We start from the raw sequence: 23,325 nt of genomic DNA, 5'->3' as shown, positions 1-23,325 counted from the left end.
CCTGCCACCAAAAGGTTTGAAAGAACATTTCAACAGTTATTTCTTCTGCATTAGCAGTAAAACGCTTAATGCACCTTCTATTTTGCATTAGACACACGAAAAGCCCATAGGCTGATGAAACAAGCTCAAGAAGCTACGCTAATATTTTGGCAGACGCGTCTTAACTCCCATAACCCGCCGGGCTCCGAAGTGAACTGTGAGAGAAAGATGAAGCTCACAACCATCCTCGTTTGCTCTCTTTGTCTTCATCTCTCCCTCTCAAGACGTTGCTGTTCAGGATTATCAACGGCGCAGACGAGAAACAAGCTTAGTGTGCATGAGGCTGCCTCCACCCCAAGAAAAGTAAGAATTAACATTTCCAAAATAACAGGCAAAAGATACGAGAGGTAAAATAAAGCCCTGTGTAAGCACAACGGGATTTAATTAAGCTATAAGTTGTACTGCCTCCACGCAGAGGTCGCTGAATGCTGACTCGAGGGCGCTTAACACGGGAGCGGATAATCTCGCCGCTCAGCCATTTACTGGCGTGTATTTTTCAAAAGCAAGTTGTCGCGCTATGACGGGAAGCTGCCAGAATAGCAACATTCGACGTGTAAATTTCAGATGTGGAGCGTCGGCCTTTGAGTCTATCTGCTATCCCTAACATGCAGAGGACGCACTCGCCCGGTAATTATGCTGTCATCATTGTCGCGGTCGATCGCGATTATAGCATCAACCTTGTGCAGGCAGCATTTGGTCAAACCCTAATTATTCTAGATAAAGGCTCTCAATCAAGCCCTTGAGACAAAAGGCAAATGTTGGACTCCTTGCTAATGGCTCTGATTATATTACGGAACGGCCAGCTGGCCATCAATTGAATTTGAAATGGAGCGAGTTTCGGAGCGACAGGATGCAATCTGATAGCGTTTGGGATGTACAGTAAAGAGTTGTGGAGGGCACACTATGTCTCCTAATGAGAAGAGCGCAGCGGGCGCAAGATCAAAAATTCATGGAAGGACGTGATAAAAAAGTCGCTCCTCTGCCTTGGCGTGTTCTCTGCATGTTCCGTCTTTAAAGTTTGTTCATGAAACGCAATTGCCTTCTGGCCCGCTGTCCACCCTAATTGAAGCTGCGTCCCCCTCACTACTGTTACTTTCAGCTCCTCTGTGGCAATGAGGGAGGTGACGATAATGTAAATTAGAATGGTGGCAAACACGTCTGCCTTATCCTGGAAGTAATCACAAGATCTAAAAAGCAAGTGGACCATAATGCAGTTTTATTTTTCATTTTCTTTTTGGGCCGCACATTACTCTTGTTGGCTTGTGGCTGTTGATAAGGAGAGAAAGAAAATGGACAGCTGTAGCATTGTGGAGAATAAAGCATCTCGAGCAGGAGCTAACCAAGTAAACCCTAATATTTTATTTCAAAAAACACTTCATAAATATAGCATAAATACAAACCAATTGAAAGAAAGACAGTTCCTACTTGTGATGGCGTTTGTTACGTCAAGTTGGAAACTGGATCAGAACTTAGAAACTGCGCATAACGGGGTCCCGTAAACACTGAGAATCACTCTCCTAGCTATTGCTAGAAATGACCAGGATTAGGAGAAGGAAATAGATTGGGTTTCCTTAAAATTGCCTGTAATTACTTATAAATAACATTTTAACACTATGGCGCAAACGCTGGTGAACTCCCAAGACTCCTCCTGCACTGACGTCTCGCTACTTCTTCTTCTTCTTTTCTTTTCGGCTTGTCCCGTTCGGGGTCGCCACAGCACGTCATCTTTTTCCAACTAAGCCTATCTCATGCATCTTCCTCTCTGACACCCACAGTCTTCATGTCCTCCCTTACAACATCCAGCAACCTTTTCTTTGGTCTTGCTCTCGTTCTTTTGCCTGGCAGCTCCATCCTCAGCACCCTTCTACCAATATACTCACTCTCTCGCCTCTGAACATGTCCAAACCATTGAAGTCTGCTCTCTCGAATCTTGTCTCCAAAACATCCAACTTTGGCTGTCCCTCTAATGAGCTCATTTCTAATCCTATCCAAACTGCTCACTCCGAGCGAGAACCTCAACACCTTCATTTCTGCTACTTCTAATTCTGCTTCCTGTTGTTTCTTCAGAGCCACCGTCTCTAATCCGTACATCATGGCCGGCCTCACCACTGTTTTATAAACTTTGCCCTTCATCTTAGCGGAGACTTTTCTGTCACGTAGAACACCAGACACCTTCCGCCAACTGTTCCACCGCACTTGGACCCCTTTTCTTCACTTCCTTACCACACACTCCATTGCTCTGTATTGTTGACCCCAAGTATTTGAAGTCATCCACCCTTGCTATCTCTTCTCCCTGGAGCTTCACTCTTCCCCAACTGCCCCTCTCATTCATGCACATATACTGTTTTACTTTGGCTAATCTTCATTCCTCTCCTTTCCAGTGTGTGCCTCCATCTTTCCAATTGTTCCTCTGCATGCTCCCTGCTTTCACTGCATATGACAATATCATCTGCGAACATCATGGTCCAAGGGGATTCCAGTCTAACCTCATCTGTCAGCCTATCCATTACTACCGCAAACAGAAAGGGGCTCAGCGCGGATCCCTGATGCAGCCCCACCTCCACCTTCAATTCTTCTGACACACCTATGGCACATCTCACAGCTGTTCTGCTGCCCTCATACATATCCTGTACTATTCTAACATATTTCTCCGCCACACCAGACTTGCACATGCAGTTCCACAGTTCCTCTCTTGGTACTCTGTCATAGGCTTTCTCAAGATCTACATAGATGGCTCTTTACACTACAGTAAGTAAAATTTAAGTGCTGGTTGGATGAGGATGCAACCATAAAAATACTGTACTTGAAGACAAACCAGTTCAGAGAATTGGAAGATTCAGCTACCCGCTGCTTACCATCGCTAGTGGCACAATGCCGCCCAAGTCCTGCGGTGCCAGGCAGATGATCGTCTGCATCTCACTTGTCTGGGTGCGGGTGAGCGGATACTCCACCTGCCAAGTCACCTCTCTGCCGCCCTCAGGCACCATCAGCCCGTTCACCTCCAAATCCACCTGCAACACTCGCTGGTAGCCCGCCGCCTCCTCTCTGAGTATGGGAGAGATGAAAAAGGTGCGAGTCAGTAGTGGATTTAGAGTCAAACAAAAGAGGAGGGTGCTTGAACAATGAGGGAAAGTGACAATGGAAGATAGCGAGTCAATTTAAAGGCAAAAGTGAAAAAAGGATAATGAGGTAGAAGAGTCAAAATGGGAAGAGGAAATGACATGGGAGTAGATGAGGTGAACGGAGGGGCAAAAATATGATCATGGATTAGTCGAATGGGACAAGGAAAGATAAGAGAAAGAGGTTAGCGCAATGAATGAAACAAGGGAGTTTGAGGGGAAAGACATCCACAAAAGGGAAGGACAAAAAGAATTAATTCAAATGTGATTTTTGAGCGAAAATAGATGGGACCTTGGGACAAATGGCTCGGATTGCCCTCCAAAGTAAACAACAGAACAAGCTGACGCAACAAAAGTCTTCGAAATCACAGAAAATAATTTATCCAGTATAATTGACAGGATTAAACCAGGTATACTGTGAAATATTTATACGACTACAATTTCTTATCACGGGAGGTTGAATGACCAAAGATGTTTTGTCGTCGACTATAATGGGAAACAAGTTCAGTCGAAGTTGATTAACCTTATTGAAGTTTCTTTCAGCTTAGTTTCTTGTGAAGACATATTTTGAAAGTCAGACAATGAGACAGATGAAAACATATCATGAAAAATAAAACCTAATACTCCAATACTTGTAGTTGTCGCGATTAATGGGAGTCCTGCGCAAGAGTTCCACCATCCACTGACGTCACTGTTGTAAAGCAACAATTGTCGCTTGCCATAAGGTGACGTCACAACGCTGGTGTGTGTTGTGGCAAACAACTTCTATGACGACTAAACTTCTTGCCAGCCAATAGTTGTAGTCGAGTTGGAGTTTCATTTTGCACCGCTGGCCTTGTCCCAGAGTACCACTGGTATGACATTTTTGTGACTAGCGGCGATTGGAATAGCGAGCGGAAACGCATTTCTCAACCACCACCGCCTTATTTTTTTACTTGCAGATATGAACATTTCGTCGCTGGAGCGTTAAAATCGGATGACCGCGGCAGATGTCTGAATTGAAAGTCCTCTACATAAATTGGCCAACTGGAAAATGAAGAACTTTAGAGGCAATGTCCGTCAGGTGCCTTCAACAGACAAAGCTTAAGCCCTTCTTTACAGTCCCTCGCTGATTTGGAATAAATGTTGTACTGAAAGACAACTGCATAAAAACCTGCTTGCAGTGGTAAATGTTTCTGTAGCAGTGAAAAAAGCTCATGTTTTGAGGACACACAAAAATAGGCAGTACGCGGGGATGTCCTTGCCTTAATTACAGAGTCCGTATATTTTACTTAACGCGCATTTCTGTCCCAAGATACATTATTTTTTCTTTGTTTGTCACATAATGAAACAAGGCTGGCGAGAGCCCAAGTAAAGCAGCAGAGGGGGGAATAGAATTTTGAGATCCAGGGCTTTCCCTTGAACATGTTTTGTCCCAGGCAGCATTAAAATCACTTCCAAACTCCGCAAAATATGTTCATGCACATCAGATGCGAGCCACACTTCAAAGTGCACACTTAATGGTTCCACTCTGCTGTAGGAGTATGGGGGAAAAAGTCAGAGAGGCTGAAAATACTGATTTTTTTTTTTTTTCTTAAACGTGCTGGAAGAGAAGATTTGGGCAGAAAGGTGGCCAATGGTGCAATCCACTAAAAATATTACAACTTTATACAGTCTAAAGAACAACAGCATGATAGTTGTTGTGCGGAACACAACAAAACGGGAGTTGATGGCGTTCAGAGAGATCGTCCCATTAAAAATATTTAAATAGTAACTATTCATTCATTAACTGACTGTTAAAGTATCCTGGAGACAAGTCGGTGACCTGATGGCGACTCAAATCTATGTTGGTTGCAGGGACGTGTCTGCGACCTTTCCTGAAGACTAGCAGGGAGTCATGGGGAATTATTACGTCATGTCCAAAACATAAGATCAATCGTCATCAAAATTCACGTAGAAATTTTCATTAGACTCACTTCACTCTCTGCAAGTATCAGAAGAATCGCACCCAGTGTTCTAGATTTTATGGACGGTAAGTCCTTACGTTCATAATTGAACAAGAATTTAATGTCGCATCATGTCAGTCACCATCAAAATAATGTGGCTAATTGGATACCTGTACTTTTTCCCCACTTGAACCGCCACAGAAAATTGTCTGGTGGGCTTTAAATGTTGTCTTTTTTCATTAATTATTTAAAAAAACAAGCAATCAACGCCAGAAAAAAAAAAAAAAATCAGAATTCTTAATGATCAATGAATGAACTGATGATCATTTTACTCCATTTTTTATTTTTTTTGGTATTGTTTGACTGTCTGAAATTAATTCTCAGATAGAGCTACTCCACTTCTGACATAAAACAGCAAAAGTCAGTGACTGATGAATGAAATTTGTGACGATCCATTGTGGAGATTTTGGATGATCCTCCTAACAAACACGCAATCAAACTTCTTCCCTTTGTGCTTGATCAAGGTCATTTTATTGTTTCATTCATAAAATATGTACCTTTAACAGTGTCACTAAAAACAGAGCATCTCTGAAAAAGAATTGCAGCGAGTCCAAATTTAATTTAATTTTTTTTTTAAAGTATTTTCTCTGGCAGAAACTAGGACTTTAGTGAAAGCTGCATTGTGACAGCAGACAACACGCTGGGCTCGCGGGGAATGGCTGCCCTGATTATGTGTTTTATGTTCAAGATGTACAATTAGAGGCCAATCAATTACGTGGAACCGCCAGGCCCGCCTGCCATTAGTGATTGGTGATCAAAAGGGCTGAGTTCGTCACTCACCCCCATGACTCAATCAGTTTTTTAGCCGCTCATCAGTAGGTGTTTTTATTCATAAACAGACCAATTATGTAGGGCCTTTTGCGGCGCCCAGGTTTTTGTATGCAGTCTTCCCTCATTTAACGTGGGAGTTACGTTCCAAAAAAATACTCGTTTTAAGTGCAATCAGTGTAATAGAAGTTGATTTTTGCTTTTCATTGATTATATAGTTTTTCATTTTTTCCCCATTCACAATGCGTATTTTATTCCTTTACAGATTTGTTTTTTGTTTTTTCCCCATTTAGAGTACATTTTTTTTTTCATTTAGAGTGTTTTTTCTTCATTTCTTCTCTACGTTTTAAGGTTTTAACACCCCTAACCACGCACACAAACTTTTTATGGACAAGCATTTTAACATTCTCACATTTCTCTCGTTTTAACACTCAAACTTGAAACCTTCATAGATTTAAAAAAAAAAACTGCACGGCTGTATTCTCTCCTGAAACCAAAGCTCAAAACCTGTTTCATCCTCTTTGTCCTGGTACTGCTTTGTTGCAGCGTCTTTTCCCGCTGAAGTACCTTGGTAAAGTTGTCTTTTTGCGAGAGAAAAACATTGTTATGGGTAGCTGTCGGCGCTCTTTTTTTATTCTGGGCGGGAATATTCCTATAAACAGACATGCCACCTTTGATTACGTTTGAAAACTGTAATGAAACATCAGAGAGTCCCATTTTTGTGCAATTCACTGAAGTTCATTGGCCATAGATGTCAAGCGATAACGTATTGGTGCATCCTCCTCATCTTTCTCAATAGTTTGTGTTTGCTTCAGCACTTAAGAGCCACACTGCTGGCATCGAACTATCATGTAAATTGGACAAGCTGAACGCATTCTGCACTGTACAGTACAAGACATGATATTGATGTTTATATGTTGCCTGATTTTACAATTTTCCATCTAGAATTCATTCAAGCAGACTCCATTCTTGTGACCTTGGTGAAGAGCTGAATACATTTTATGACCAATCCAGATGTTTCAAAAGTGAACGCTTTTCTTTTCATTTTACACAGTAATGCCGCAACTAATACATGTAGGTACAGTGATGCCCCGGTTCTCGACCACAATCCGTTCCAGAAAACAGTTCGAGAAGTGATTTGTTTGAAAACCGAATCGATCTTTCCCATTACAATGAATGGAAAAAGAAATAATGCGTTCCAAGCCTAAAAAAATGTGGCTTTTTAAAACATTTTTTTAGCTTTTCCTGATAATAAACTGCATAGTAGAAATGCATGTATAGTTTAAATACTTTATATAATAAAATACATTGAGAAATGTTTATTTTTTGTTTAAAATGTATGCTTTAGTAGTAGAGTATGCTAGGCTGGGAGTGAATTGGCGTACCTGTAGCGACTCTGCCCCCAGCCTTGTAAACTTTTTTTTTTATTAACAAAAGTGCAGAATAACTTAAAACAAGCAACTTGCCTTCTTTGGAGCGATGATTGGGGGTTAATACGGTAGTCCTCAATAAGAAGAAAACAAGTCACTACCGGGACACATCTGTGTACAGAAGCCGCATTATACAGAATAACAAAATAACGCGTTATGGCATTTTTGGAGCGTTCGAATTGACAATAACAAAACGCGTTGTGAGCGGGTCAGCTGCTTGCGCCGCGCGCATTATATTATTTCCGGGGTTTTTTCGGCGGCGTGGGAATTCACAACAAAGGGCGTCGTGGGTCAGCTGGTCTGAAATGTGTTATTTCCGGGTTTTGTTGGGTACCGATTTTCGCTCGATAACAGAAGGAAAAAAAAAATAAAAACTCAAATCTCAAAATTTTCATTCGAAAACCTAACCGAGGATTTACTGTACTCCCAATCTCTGTCTCACAAGTTAGAGAGGATCAGCCCGCTTCCTCTGTGTCCCATTGGAAACAGAATCATGGCCTTTCCATGCACTCTTACCATGGACTTCAATACAGTCGCAGCCGACCGACACTCCTAATGCTCGAGGACAATTGCGAGAGCACAAAACGCACAGCGCTAAACAGCCTGTGCAATGAAAAAAGCTGTGGAAGCAGCCGCAGCTGGGTGGGAATCATCGTTGCTTTCTTGAAGTGGAAAATCCAGTTTTTTGTTTTTTTGTTTTTCTTTTCTGGCTCATCGCTCGGGTGTCATATCACAGCACAAACAAACACGGTAAAAGAAATGTTTCAAAAGGGAAGAAAAAAAAGACGCGTTCAATTACTGTACTGTTCATTTCAAGTTCTCACAGCAAAATAAATAAAGCGCTGCACCCCGAGATGTAGAAGAGGGGGATGAAAGTGAGCCAGACAAGCAAGAGGCCCGTTATGCTTTTCTCACACTTAACACCTTAGTGGATATCTGCTGGCTTTCTGAGACAGCTGTGAAAAGAAAAGTCTGCTGATTCTTTCGGGGACCCGATGTTTTTTTTTTTTTTTTTTTTTGTCTTTCATGCAGCAGTGATTTGGGGGGACTGGCAAAAGTGATACATCAAAAGGCATGAATATACAGTGGTCCACTGGAGAGAGTCGTCGGGCGATTTAGTGGCGGGGGCAGAGGTTCGTTTGTTTGGACAGACTTTCCGGAGACTTCAAGTGGATAGTTTGCAACTGGGACGTTCCATGTGTCGTATGTGTTTCAGTTCAGCAAATACGGTGTCGGCACTTCGATTATGTGCAGTGCTGTAGATGGATCCTTTACAGGCGTAAACGTGGGACAAATTTTGAATCTCAAGATGAAAATGAGTATTATTTCTTAATAATAAATGAACCCATTGACTGATTAAGTAATTGAAATGAATTCAACTGATTCAGCAGAATTGCTGCTGATTGAGTTTAAAGTCGTTTGTGGCCTGAACAAGAACACGTTGCGATGAGAACACGTTTCGCTATGGCATAAAAATTATGCAACATGTTAATTTTAACTGTAGTTAATCGAGGAATTGCTCATCCAAATCTCTGGCTGTACAGTATAAATTTCCACTGCCAGGTAGCAGTCATTTCCAACAAAAACCAAACATTTGAAATTGAATTTTCATATTCCGTTCCTCTGTGAGTGCATTTTGAAGTCACTTTGGGTTATTTACATTTCTGGCGCCAAATCACTCATTTTGTGTTGGAGGTGCTTTGAAAAGAATATCAAGCACTCGCCGGAGCCACAGTGGTGCCACCATGTTGTTGTGACTTTACTTTTGACATTTCGCCATTTAAGAGTCATTTATTATTATTATTATGAATACTTGGCAGTGTGGTTATTTTAGACATTGTGCAAACTGACAAAGATTTGCCTCGAAGATTGTACAGTATTGCAACATAAATTAATTATTGTACTGTATTGATGTAGCAATTCCAAATGTTGATATTAGCACTTTCTAATGAAAACAAAGCAAACAGAATTAAATATGATTCATTTCTGATGATTTTATCCCCCCTGTCCACGTATTCTGAAATCCGTTCCAATCATTTTTAATTGCCGGCGCTAAATCTCTCTGTAATTCTGTTATTTGTGCCGTGTTTTTATGAAATAAACAAAACGGTGGCTGTAGGAGATGTGAAGCTGCCATTTTGTGATAACAAGCAGCAGGAGTTGTCTTTTAATTGCTTTTTGACATCTTTTGTTTTCCACTCCCTATCAAAGACATTTCAATTATTTTTTTTCCCCTCACATGAATGCTGTTTTAATAAAAAATACATTATTCATCCTTTCACTCATCCAGTGATTTTTCTACTCAGGAATTTGGTCCTGTTGCAGATTTCATGAAGAAACAACTGGCCACACAGAGCCCAGATTTTATTTGTTTATTTTTTAAAATATTCTCTTTACAAAAGGCCGATTTACCGATCTGGCTACAGATGGCACAAAGCAGCAGACGGCAATACGAGGGCGTAAAAAGGGCCGAGGCAAAGAAAGGCTGAAGTGGCAAGTTGGCGACCGTTGCCAGGAGATGAAGCTAGTGACGAAGAAAGATGACGGTCACCAGAAAATATTTATTAATTATCCTCAAAGCAATCAACAAACTCTTTTCATCGTACTTCATTTTAGTGTGAGTTCGAGTTTCAATTTTTACACACGTTGAGCAAGACGGCTTTTAAAGGGGAAATCCAGTGGTTTGCATGAACAATGTATCCAATAGGTCATGTAATATGTACTTTATTTTGACAATTTTATGTTGAATCCTCCCTAATTTAATAGTGTTTTGAGAAGACTTTTATCGACAATTACGAATTTTCAGGGGCGCTGCCATTTTTGCGAGTCACATGACTTATGTGCGCGGATGTGACGTGTAAGGTGCCGCATCAAAGGTTCGATTACATGGTGCCTAGCGCTGATTTCTCGGATTTATCCTCATCTGATGAAGAAATAGCAGTATCGGTAGATCAGGAAGACGGAGGAATTAATTCATACATATTTGTACCTGTGGCTGTAAATAATGTGGAGTCTGACGAGCGAGCTCCGCTTCGGCGTCCGACGGAGGGCGGACGCCGGAGCTCACTGGTCAGACTCTGCGTCATTCCCGTTCGAGGAACCATCCGTGGTGGACTTTGTTTACGCACTTACGTCCCCGCACGTAGGCATCCGAGTAGTCAGACTCCGGCGTCATTCCACGCGAAGAACCATCCAAATATTCAACATCATTTACAGCCACAGGTTCAAATCTGTATGGAAGTATTGCTCCGTCTTCCCGATCAACCGATACTGCTATTTCTTCATCAGATGAGGATAAATCCGAGAAATCAGCGCTGGGCAACATGTAATTGAGCCTTTGGTGCGGCAACTTACACGGCACATCCGCGCACATAAGTCACGTGACTCGCAAAAATGGCAGCGCCCCTGAAAATTCGTAATTGTCGATAAAAATTTTCTCAAAACACTATTAAATGAGGGAGGATTCAACATAAAATTGTCCAAATAGCGTACATATTACATGACCTATTGGATACATTGTTCATGCAAACCACTGGATTTCCGCTTTAAGTTTTCACTTGTTCAATTACCCGTGTGTCACGAAATCGGTACCTATATTGCCTTTCTACTTAAACTACTTAAAAGTCCATTGCCTAGTATTATGGGTTACTTTGCGACTGACGGGCCTAATGTACAGCAGAAAATGCGTCCGTGCAAAATGCAGGTCAGAGAGAAACTGCAAGGGGGGGTGAAAAAGAACATCTGTCTGAAAATGTGTTTCAGGGAAGCTTATGTTTTTAATTATATAACCTCCGTGTAGACATAATGAATTATGTAACAGCAGCTTCGTCGAAAACTTGACCGGCGCCTTTGCAGCGTAACTGATGTTGCCACTGAAGAAATTTTGTGACCCCCACACCTCCAAGTAAATATACTTCTAAAGATAATTATATCCTAGAGTTTTTATTATTTGCTCAATTAAAATGGCTTCTTTGATATACTCTTAATAGTGCAAATAAAGTCTGTTACAAAACACAATGTTTGGATTAAAAAAAAAAAAAAAAAGGTTTTAGTAAACATGGGAACCCATTATTCCCCATTTCAAAACAGCCTGAAATAGAAATCAGAGAACAGGCCGCACTGTGTCCAGTTGCCATAGATTCCGACAAAGTAGATGACCGTGGCGAGGGAAAGAATAACACCCACACAGGAGTGACAGAACCGCCATCATGTCAAAGAAACTAAATACCTCCAAAACCGGTACATAAGCATATTTGACCAAGTTACATGGCAGCACTCACTCGCATGACTCCAGCAGCTACAATTATAACTACTATATACAACTGTAATTAACCATTTGATAACATCAAAGTTGGACTCCGTTTAAAATGTACGATTGTGATTCTCGCGGGATTTATGTTAAGCAGCCATTAAAGCAGGTTGAGAAGTGTGCTATAATTCGCGATCAGGCCACAGAACCTGTTCAATTTGTGGATATGATGTGGCATCATGTCTCCTTTAAACAAATGTCAAAGCTAAATGTTTTTAGTAAACGATAGCAGACAACACACAGTGTTTTGATTCCGTGGGCCAACTACTCATTAGCAGTGAAGAAAATTGCTTCAAATTGGCAACAAGAAAAAAGCAGAAAAATACAAGTTTGAACTGCGATTCAATTTTTTTTCTTTACATTGATACACGGCTATAATTCATGTAGTGAAAAAGTCGTGAGTGGTAGCCCAAACGTTATGGGTCGAGGGTTTCCTATTTTAAAATGGGAAGCAGAGCATTCCTATTGCTAGCGTTGCCTTACAGCATTGATAGCTTCTGCGAAAGCAAACGCTATAGATGTACGCGCTATAGATGATGGATGCCGCTGACGATTTAAGCTCATTGACTTCCAGGTTTATCTACACAGCGACAGTGGAGTGTCTGCTGTGCATTTCTTGTTTGTCGAGGATGCAGTCGCTGTCCTTTCTTGCTTTCTGAGCACAGTTGTCTGTGATTATATGGGTCATTTGCAATTGCGGCTGTTTCAATTACTTGTAGTTCACTTTGTCCAGCTGTGACAGCGGCGATTTCTCCAACTTCACTTCTTGCGTGGTGGCTTTCAGCCATCAAGTAATTATTACTTCCGCTTCAGATGTTATGTTTTTAGATTTACGTGCAGCTTCAAATGGATATTTTAGAACAGGATGTTCTTGATAAATGACAAATACTCCGTGGACATGGTCATTTATGATTACATTGTATTCCAGCAGGTGCAGTTCTTGTAACAACCAGAAGAAGTAAAACAATCAGATTACCAATGAAGTGCAAAGGCCAGTTTTGATTGACAGAGTTATTAGTTTACCAATATGTTGAGAATCATGATTGTAGTTTTAAATGGTGTACAATTGGAATCTGAGACCATGGTCCTCAGTCGTAAAAGGGTGGTGTGCCCTCTCCAGATCGGGGATGAGATCCTGCTCCAAGTGGAGGAGTTTAAGTATCTTGGGGTCTTGTTCACGAGTGAGGGAAGAATGGAGCGGGATATTGACAGACGCATCGGTGCAGCCTCTGCAGTGATGCGGACTTTGTATTGGTTCATTGTGGTAAAGAGGGAGCTCAGTCGAAAGGTGAAGCTCTCAATTTACCAGTCGATCTACATTCCTACCCTCACCCATCTGCACGAGCTGTGGGTCGTGACCGAAAGAACAAGATCCCGGATACAAGTGCAGGGTGTCCAGGCTATCCCTTAGAGATAGGGTGAGAAGCTCGGTCATTTGGGAGGGGATCAATGTCGAGCCGCTGCTCCTCCGCATTGAGATGAGCCAGATGAGGCGGCTGGGGCATCTGATCCGGATGCCTCGCGAACGCCTACCTGGTGAGGTGTTCCGGGCATGTCCCAACGGAAAGAGACCCGAGGGACGACCCAGGACACACTGGAGAGACTCTGTCTCTTGACTGGCCTGGGAACACCTCAGGATCCCTCTTGAAGAGCTTGAAGAAGTGGCCGGGGAAAGGAAAGTCTGGGTATCCCTGCTAAAGCTACTTCCCCCGCAACCTGACCCGGAAAAGTGGTAGAAAATGGATGGATGGATGGAGAACTGGATGTCATCATACTGAGAATTGTTTTCAAATATGATATTAAACCCCTCCAGTCGCTACAGGAGATGATCAAACGAGAACCCTCTTAGTGTGATGCAATACAGTGGATCTCTACACCACTTTCAACTACAACCATAACTATTGCGGTAAATGGCTATATCTCTGAGCATTATTCGTTTTGCAGACATATTTGTCACAGCAGCACCAAAAGTAGCATTACATGCAACACATTTTCATCATTCCGTAGTCTGCTAGCAATTCTCGCACAATGGATCAAAAATCTTGAATGTGAACTTCAGGTTAAGTGTAAACAGAGCTTCATGTTTTTGTTTATTTTCCAAGTGAAGAGCGACATTTACCAGCAATGAACAAACGTTTTGCGTCTTAAAATAGAGGACAGTAAAAACAGGAGTGTGCAGCCTGGATTTCGAAGAAATGCCGTCAAAATATTGGAATGCAGATTTGGACTTGTCAAAAATAAATCAAAAGAGGAAGGCAAAAAAAAGCAAAATGTGTGCATAAAAAAAAAAAAAAAAGTGGTACACCAAGGTCAGGACTCAGGTGGTGGCCCCTGCCCCATTGAGAAGAGCTCAAAATGTCGATTTTCCTCATTCATTGCCTTCTTGCTCCTCGGCAGATATGAAGGGCACCGCGCGTTAATCGTGTAGTTCAACAGTCACTGACCTCACTTTGCGAGTATGAAATTAGTTCACGGTGGAGAATGAGGGGAAGGGGGGGGGGTCATTATAATGTAACGATTAATAAATTACAATGTAGTGGAGCGGAAACCTTGTGTGAGTGACTTTGTGCGCGGATCAGCATTTGTGCGCGTGGATTTCCCATGGCAATCTCGCTTCCTACCTAATGAGTTTTACCAGATCAGGTGTAATATTTGTCCCTCCCGCTGGTGATTCTGATCTAAAACCCCATTAGAACCACGAGAACCAGCCTTCAAACTGCTTCTATAAGGCTGGGGTTGATTCACACCAGAATAGCTTACTATGGGATTTTTAATATAGTCCCTGTGGGCTTTTGGAGAATAGTAGAGAAAAGTATTTAAGCATGCTCCAAAAGTGTGACTTTTATTTTATTTTTTATCAGTCCTGAATAAATTACTGAAGAACAGAGAAATGAACCACACAATATTTGTTCCGAAGAGTTGAAGACGGCTAACGCGGTTGTGACCTCGGTGTTTATCGAGGCCCTGGGATGGATTTCCATCCTCCGGGGATGCTCGTTTCATGCCGCGACAAATACAAACGATGTGTGAAAGACAGATAATGAATGAATTCATTAAATCTAAACCATGTCAACAGGAAAATGGAATAGAATAACCAAATTATGAACGTCGGAAATTTCCCCGAGGATGGTTGGAAGAGATGCACATCGCGCCTGTCGCTGTCAGTGTGGATTAGTTTGCTTTTAAAGGAGGTCTACACTGAAATCATCGTGATCTGAGATGCACCGATACCACAGACCAATTATGACAAGTATCTGAGTACTTGCTGATACTCCATGCTATCTTCGTGTGTAAACTAGAAATGCTAAGACTGCTTCTTGACAAGATGGGCGCACATCTGGCTCAGCTGGATCAGAGCAGCTCCCAAGTTTGCCGGCTGGCGCTCGCCACCCGAGTGGAGTTAATCATCCATTTTGCAGAGCACAATTTGAAGTCGGCTACAAAATTATCATCCCTGTCGTCCAAATATTTCCACACAGATGACGTGGCTCCTACCCGGAAAGTATTTTTTTTTTAGCTTGAGCGTGTGGTGTCTGTGCGGTATGTGAGCATTTGTACAGGTTCTGAGTACTGGATAGTCATACAGTATTGCCATCGATTAACAGTGTGAAATGTGTGTGTGTGTGTGTGTGTGTGTGAGGAAACTCATCTAAAGTGAATTTTGGTCTGTGGTGGCTTTCAAATATTCATAAATGTAGTGGAACCTCCCAAGTTAAATGCCGACAGGTGGAACAAATATTCCTCTAAAACAAAACTTGGGAGGTTGAGCAGTCATCACTCAGGAGTGATGACACGTAGGAGAATCAATCAAATCAATTCATTGAGGTTTTTTTTTTTTTTTTAAAATTCCAATGCCACCAAAGAGGGGTAAGAGTGATGTTAAATCATATCCAACCAGAAAGACATTTTGTGTCAAAGGAAAGAATTATTGCTGACTGTTAGCGCTCCTACGTAGTAAAAAAACATTTGAGGAACTAATTTTTATAAGGGATTACAATATATGGATTCCTTTTCTTTTCCTTTCGGCTTGTCCCGATTAGGGGTCGCCACAGCACGTCATCTTTTTCCATCTAAGCCTATCTCGTGCATCCTCCTCTCTAACCCCAACTGTCCTCATGTCCTCCCTCATAACATCTATCAACCTTTTCTTTAGTCTTCCTCTCGCTCTTTTGCCTGGCAGCTCCATCCTCAGCACCCTTCTACCAATATCCACACTCTCTCACCTCTGGACACGTCCAAACCATCGAAGTCTCTCTCTCTAACCTTGTCTCCAAAACATCCAGCTTTGGCTGTCCCTCTAATGAGCTCATTTCTAATCCTATCCAACCTGGTCACTCCAACCGAGAACTTCAACATCTTCATTTCTGCCACCTCCAGTTCTGCTTCCTGTTGTTTCTTCAGAGCCACCGTCTCTAAATGGTACCTCACGGCCGGCCTCACCACTGTTTTATAAACTTTGCCCTTCATCCGAGCGGAGACTCTTCTGTTACATAGAACACCAGACACCTTCCGACAACTGTTCCATCCCACTTGGACCCGTTTCTTCACTTCCTTACCCCACACTCCGTTGCTCTGTATTGTTGACCCTAAGTATTTGAAGTCGCCCACCCTCGCTATCTCTTCTCCTTGGAGTTTCACTCTCCCCCCTCCCCCACATTCATGCACATATATTCTGTTTTACTTCAGCTAGTCTTTATTTCTCTCTTTTCCAGTGCATACCTCCATCTTTCTAATTGTTCCTCCTCCTGCTCCCTGCTTTCACTGCAGATCACAATATCATCTACGAACATCATAGTCCAAGGGGATTCCAGTCTAACCTCATCTGTCAGCCTATCCATTACTACCGCAAACAGAAAGGGGCTCAGTGCGGATCCCTGATGCAGTCCCACCTCCACCTTAAATTCTTCTGTCACACCTACGGCACACCTCACTGCTGTTCTGCTGCTCTCATACATGGACCGGACTATTCTAAGTCTAGCCTACACTATTCTTTCCCATAACTTCATTGTGTGGCTCATCATCTTTATTCCTCTATAGTTTCCACAGCTCTGAACATCCCGTTTGTTTCACAATACTTCTTCTTCTTTTCCTTTCGGCTTGTCCCGTTAGGGGTCGCCACAGCGTGTCATCTTTTGCCATCTTAGCCTATCTCCTGCATCTTCCTCTCGAACCCCAACTGCCCTCATGTCTTCCCTCACCACATCCATAAACCTTCTCTTTGGTCTTCCTCTCGCCCTTTTGCCTGGGAGCTCCATCCTCAGCATCCTTCTACCAATATACTCACTCTCTCGCCTCTGAACATGTCCAAACCATCGAAGTCTGCTCTCTCGAATCTTGTCTCCAAAACATCCAGCTTTGGCTGTCCCTCTAATGAGCTCATTTCTAATCCTATCCAACCTGGTCACTCCGAGCGAGAACCTCAACATCTTCATTTCTGCCACCTCCAGTTCAGCTTCCTGTTGTTTCTTCAGTGCCACCGTCTCTAATCCGTACATCATGGCTGGCCTCACCACTGTTTTGTAAACTTTGCCCTTCATCCTAGCAGACACTCTTCTGTCACATAACACACCAGACACCTTTCGCCAGCTGTTCCAACCTGCTTGGACCCGTTTCTTCACTTCCTGACCACACTCTCCATTGCTCTGTATTGTTGACCCCAAGTATTTGAAGTCGTCCACCCTCGCTATCTCTTCTCCCTGTAGCCTCACTCTTCCCCCTCTACTTTTCTCATTCACGCACATATATTCTGTTTTACTTCGGCTAATCTTCATTCCTCTCCTTTCCAGTGCATGTCTCCATCTTTCCAATTGTTCCTCTGCGTGCTCCCTGCTTTCACTGCATATGACAATATCATCTGCGAACATCATGGTCCAAGGGGATTCCAGTCTAACCTCATCTGTCAGCCTATCCATTACCACTGCAAACAGGAAGGGGCTCAGAGCTGATCCCTGATGCAGTCCCACCTCCACCTTAAATTCCTCTGTCACACCTAAGGCACACCTCACCATTGTTCTGCTGCCATCATACATGTCCTGTACTATTTTAACATACTTCTCTGCCACACCAGACTTACGCATGCAGTACCACAGTTCCTCTCTTGGTACTCTGTCATAGGCTTTCTCTAGATCCACAAAGACACAATGTAGCTCCTTCTGACCTTCTCTGTACTTTTCCACGAGCATCCTCAAGGCAAATAATGCATCTGTGGTACTCTTTCTAGGCATGAAACCATACTGTTGCTCGCAGATACTTACTTCTGTCCTGAGTCTAGCCTCCACTACTCTTTCCCATAACTTCATTGTGTGGCTCATCAACTTTATTCCTCTATAGTTCCCACAGCTCTGAACATCCCCTTTGTTCTTAAAAATGGGAACTAGAACACTTTTCCTCCATTCTTCAGGCATCTTTTCGCCCGCTAGTATTCTGTTGAATAAGTTGGTCAAAAACTCCACAGCCATCTCTCCAAATTGCTTCCATACCTCTACCGGTATGTCATCAGGACCAACTGCCTTTCCATTTTTCATCCTTTGTAGTGCCTTTCTGACTTCCCCCTTAGTAATCATTTCCACTTCCTGGTCCTTCACTCTTGCCTCTTCAACTCTTCCTTCTCTCTCATTTTCTTCATTCATCAACTTCTCAAAGTATTCTTTCCATCTATTTAGTACACTACCGGCACCAGTCAACACATTTCCATCTCTATCCTTAATCACCCTTACCTGCTGCACATCCTTCCCATCTCTATCCCTCTGTCTGGCCAACCTGTAGAGATCCTTTTCTCCTTCTTTCGTGTCCAACCTGGTGTACATGTCTTCATATGCCTCTTGTTTAGCCTTTGCCACCTCTACCTTTGCCCTACGTCGCATCTCGATGTACTCCTTTCGCCTCTCCTCAGTCCTCTCAGTATCCCACTTCTTCTTCGCTAATCTCTTTCCTTGTATGACTCCCTGTATTTTGGGGTTCCACCACCAAGTCTCCTTCTCCCCTTTCCTACCAGATGACACACCAAGTACTCTCCTGCCTGTCTCTCTGATCACCTTGGCTGTCGTCGTCCAGTCTTCCGGGAGCTTTGGTTGTCCATCGAGAGCCTGTCTCACCTCTTTCCGGAAGGCCGCACGACATTCTTCCTTTCTCAGCTTCCACCACATGGTTCTCTGCTCTACCTTTGTCTTCTTAATCTTCCTACCCACCACCAGAATCATCCTACATACTACCATCCTATGCTGTCGAGCTACACTCTCCCCTACCACTACTTTACAGTCAGTAACCTCCGTCAGATTACATCGTCTGCACAAAATATAATCTACCTGCGTGGTTCTACCTCCGCTCTTGTAGGTCACTATATGCTCCTCCCTCTTCTGGAAATAAGTGTTCACTACAGCCATCTCCATCCTTTTTGCAAAGTCCACCACCATCTGCCCTTCAAAGTTCCTTTCCTGGATGCCGTACTTACCCATCACTTCTTCATCGCCCCTGTTTCCTTTACCAATATGTCCATTTCACAATACAATATATTGATTAAAATGTGAAAAACTTTGCTGATGTTTCTTAAATTGTCCACTCTCCTACTTTGATTTGTTTCATTTGACTTCCTCATGGCTTGATTGGCGAAAGAATAAAGGCAATATTTTAAGTAAGAAAAAGAGGCAGAGAGTCGGACGGAACAATGGTGAAAGGAAGGACCACGCATAGAAAACATGAAGTTGAAGGTTGAAGCATACCGTTTCCTTTCCACTTTGCTCTCTTGGCCAACCATCCTTCCTTTTGCTAAGCCATCCATCCTTCTCGTTTTCCTTCTTTCATGATGCCCCATTTCTACAATAGTCCTCTCAAACGGTGTGTGAAATGGGTGAATTAGGGCCTGCAAGTAACAGATGGGGCCCCAAGTTGCATCCAATCAAAAGACAATGTTGCAACTTCGCACTTGACACAAACAGCCAATCATGGCTTACACAGCCGCGTGGGCGCATCGACATTTTTCCTTCGATTGGAAATGTTCAAAAATCAAATCAAAGAAAAATGACATAGCGATGCCACATCTGCAGCAGGACAGAAATATGTCATTTTAAGATGGCTGAAACATCTGATCCCGGCGCCGCCTGTGTGGAGTTTGCATGTTCTCCCCATGCCTGCGTGGGTTTTCTCCGGGCACTCCGGTTTCCTCCCACATCCCATAAACATGCAACATTAATTGCCCCTAGGTGGGATTTTGAGTGCTGCTGTTTGTGTCGATGTGCCCTCCGATTGGCTGGCAACCAGTTCAGGGTGGACCCCGCCTCCTGCCCGTTGACAGCTGGGATAGGCTACAGCACTCTCCGTGACCCTCGTGAGGATAAGCAGCAAAGAAAATGGATGGATGGACATTACAGGGGGGAAGAACAAGAGACTCCCCTAATTTACTTCTCAGGATGAGGCTTTTTGGCAACGTTAACGTGCTTGTTAGTAAATTCATACATTTGTTTCTAAATACATGATACATGTTTGAAATGAATTTCTAGAAGAATTTAAAAACTTGAAAAAAACAACAGGGTGTCAGATGAACTATGAAGTACTGAATTGTGGATGTACAGATTATATTTTTGTTTAACCATTCTGTATTTTTTGTGTGCTGTGAAAACGGCTCCCCGGTGACATAGTTGGGCACCCAACATGACTGCCCCCCCACCCCCGCCCCACCCCCCGCACCCACTGAAAAAGAGCTTATCCACATCTTGCATTTCTTATGATGACTGATCGCGATTTGTCTTGTTGGCAATTCCTCTGTAGTATTGTTGTCTACTTATCTGCTTTCTCTTTCTATTTGTATTTAATTTAAATATGTACCTAGGAAATACATATGGAAATTAGCGGCTTTGCTAAAATCCGCCGTGTTTACAGAGATGCGCGATCAATCTTTATCAATTTGCACTGAGCCTTTTGAAAAATAAAGGATAAGGAAACAAAACCCATGCCGGCTGCTGGTTGGATCAGTGACGATACTGACTAAAGTTTCTGATGAAGTGACAAAACGTGTTTGCTGTGCTTATTGATCGCTTAAATTTAAGTGGCTAATGTTTGGTTATGATATGCAGTGTTAAACATTCTTCTAGCTTTTAAATAGAAATAAATAAATCCATTACAATGCAGACGGAGTCACAAGGTTAAATATCAGGTAGAAATCCAACATTCCAGATGCGTTATGTAAAATATAAAACGTGAATTGTTGTCACTACAGTTTTCCGTGATTGCAGATCATGAAAAAAAATTAGCGACTGCATGTCCCTTAAATGCTGCTTTGATGAAATATGACCAGAATGTGACTGTGGATTCATAGGAATGTAGACTGGCAGGGGCTGCCTTTTTGCTTCAGGATTAAAAAAATAATAATAATTCTCTAATTAGTGGATTGCTACAAACCTGAAAATCCACTGAAAATGTAAAAAAAAAAAAATCTATAATAAATACTCTATTATACAGTATATAATCAGTGTGTTGTAGGGCGACTTATAGCAATGTGACTATAATATCTTTGAGTGCTATTTCGCTTCAGCTAAAAAAAAAAAAAATAAGTTTGCCGCCAACTGGAGATAATCGTACTGTCAACTACATCGAAGTATCGGGGCGTGGGGGGGATGGAAGTGTGATCCTTTGGTACTTTTTATACCACACTTGTCACATCCTTAATCCTTTTGTCATCAAAGGGGGGGAAAAAAGAACCTCTTCAAATGTATTTAGAGCCAGCATGATCCACCAAAGCCTTTTAAACGCTGGTCACTCTAGTCACGCTAAGGAAAGTGATTACAATAGCCTGTAACACAATCAATCACTGTATAAACACTGCTTATTCCTCTTTATTGATTTCTGGGACCCGTCAGAGTGTTAGTCAAATTCTCGAGAGGCGCTCATCCTCTTATCCAGGACAATAAGATTAAGCAGTGTAACTGGCTAATCTCCCCCTCGGAGCGTTAACTCTCACAGCAAATGTCACTTTTCCATATATCTAGATGACAAAGGATTAGATCACGCTGCCCTCGCCGTATTCGGGCTGCAGTCGCTGCCTGCTGCCATGAATCCCACACATCCAAGGCCTTGTCTGTTCCTTCGCTGACACTTGAACACTAACTACAGGAATCTTCGAGAATTTCTTTGTGGAGCGCATCCTGAATGGCTTCTCCCTCCCCACTGCACCTCGCCCAAAAAAAGTCATTATCAGCCCAAGGGACTAATTAGGATGCATGCCACGAAACTGAAATACCACCAATTCAATTCTTGGGCCGGAAGCTTTGCTCCTTATACAAATCAATGTGTGTGTCATCTATCCTGTCTTTCATTATGGTGTATTTGCTAAAGAACTGAGGTAGGATGTGTATTGTGCAGGGATCTGTTCAGACCGCGGTTTCCAGCCAAATGTACTACAGCGGTGTTTCTTCAACTAGTACGGAAACATCTCAATTGAGGTCAAGGGAGAAGAGATGGGGAGGGTAGACGACTTCAAATACTTGGGGTCAACAAAACAGAACAATGGAGAGTGTGGTAAGGAAGTGAAGAAACGGGTCCAAGCGAGTTGGAACAGTTGGCAGAAGGTGTCTGGTGTTCGATGTGACAGAAGAGTCTCCGCTAGGATGAAGGGCAAGGTTTATAAAACACTGATGAGGACGGCCATGATGTACGGATTAGAGATGGTGGCACTGAAGAAACAACAGGAAGCAGAACTGGAGGAGCAGAAATGAAGATGTTGAGGTTCTCGCTCGGAGTGAGCAGGTCGGATAGGATTAGAAATGAGCCTATTAGACGGACAGAGAGTGAGGATATTGGTAGAAGGGTGCTGAGGATGCAGGTGCCAGGCAAATGAATGAGAGGAAGACCAAAGAAAAGGATGATGGATGTTGTGAGGGAGGACGTGAAGACTGTGGGTGTTAAGAGAGGAAGATGCACGAGATAGGCTTAGATGGAAAAAGATGACACGCTGTGGCGACCCCGAATGGGCCAAGCAGTCCACCAGTCCTTCCGATTCTGAGGTTCTAGGCTTGAATCTCAGCTCTAGACTGTCAGTTTTGTTTGCATGCTCTCCCCGTGCTTGCGTGGGTTTGCTCCAACGCCACAGGCTCTCTCACACATTCTGAAAACATCCATGCTAGGCTTATTGAAGACAGCGATTGTTTGTGAGTGTGAATGTGAGCATGAATGGCAGGAGTCTAGACGGTATGTGCCCTGCGATTGGCTGCCGACCAGTCCAGGGAGTCGACAGTTATGCCCAACGTATCTGGGATAGGCTCGATTTTTTTTTTTTTTACATAAAAAGCAGAAATGGGAAAAGGATGAATGTTTGAATCTGATGAATTCACGAGGAATGAATGCACTGTAATCCTTAGAAATGGGATGGATTTTCAGAGCCATTGGTAGTGCAGTGGTTAACATAGCTGCCTTTCAAGCAGCTGGTACGAGCCCAATTTCCACTCAATGCCTGATTCACAATCGACTCACTGAGTGGCAATCACTCTTGTAGTCTGCCTTTCACCCTTAAGTGAACAGTTCTGGCCAACATAGCAAAGTTACTTCATGTGATTTTTCTTTTTAGTTGATCATTACTTTTAAAATGTCAACTAATGTGGTAATTGCCACAATTATTAAAAAAAACACTTACCTCATCAGTAAAATGCAGGATGACTGTAACCTACTTGGCAGAGCACTTTGGTTTT

General features: G+C 42.7%; 1 protein-coding gene across 3 annotated transcripts in view; it reads right to left on the bottom strand.

Moving 5' to 3' along the window:
- Positions 1–23,325, bottom strand: part of si:dkey-112m2.1 (transmembrane protein 132C) — a 166,657-nt gene that overhangs the window by 27,351 nt on the left and 115,981 nt on the right. For all 3 annotated transcript variants that reach the window (XM_061801675.1, XM_061801676.1, XM_061801677.1), the window contains one exon: positions 2,895–3,084. In XM_061801675.1, the coding sequence (XP_061657659.1) occupies positions 2,895–3,084 (190 nt within the window). The remainder of the gene's footprint in view (positions 1–2,894; positions 3,085–23,325) is intronic.

The sequence above is a fragment of the Syngnathoides biaculeatus genome, chromosome 17 (assembly GCF_019802595.1).
Source record: "Syngnathoides biaculeatus isolate LvHL_M chromosome 17, ASM1980259v1, whole genome shotgun sequence".
Taxonomy (NCBI): Eukaryota; Metazoa; Chordata; class Actinopteri; order Syngnathiformes; family Syngnathidae; genus Syngnathoides; species Syngnathoides biaculeatus.
The sequence above is the reverse complement of the archived record's forward strand: the minus strand, read 5'-3'. Positions and strand labels throughout refer to the sequence as shown.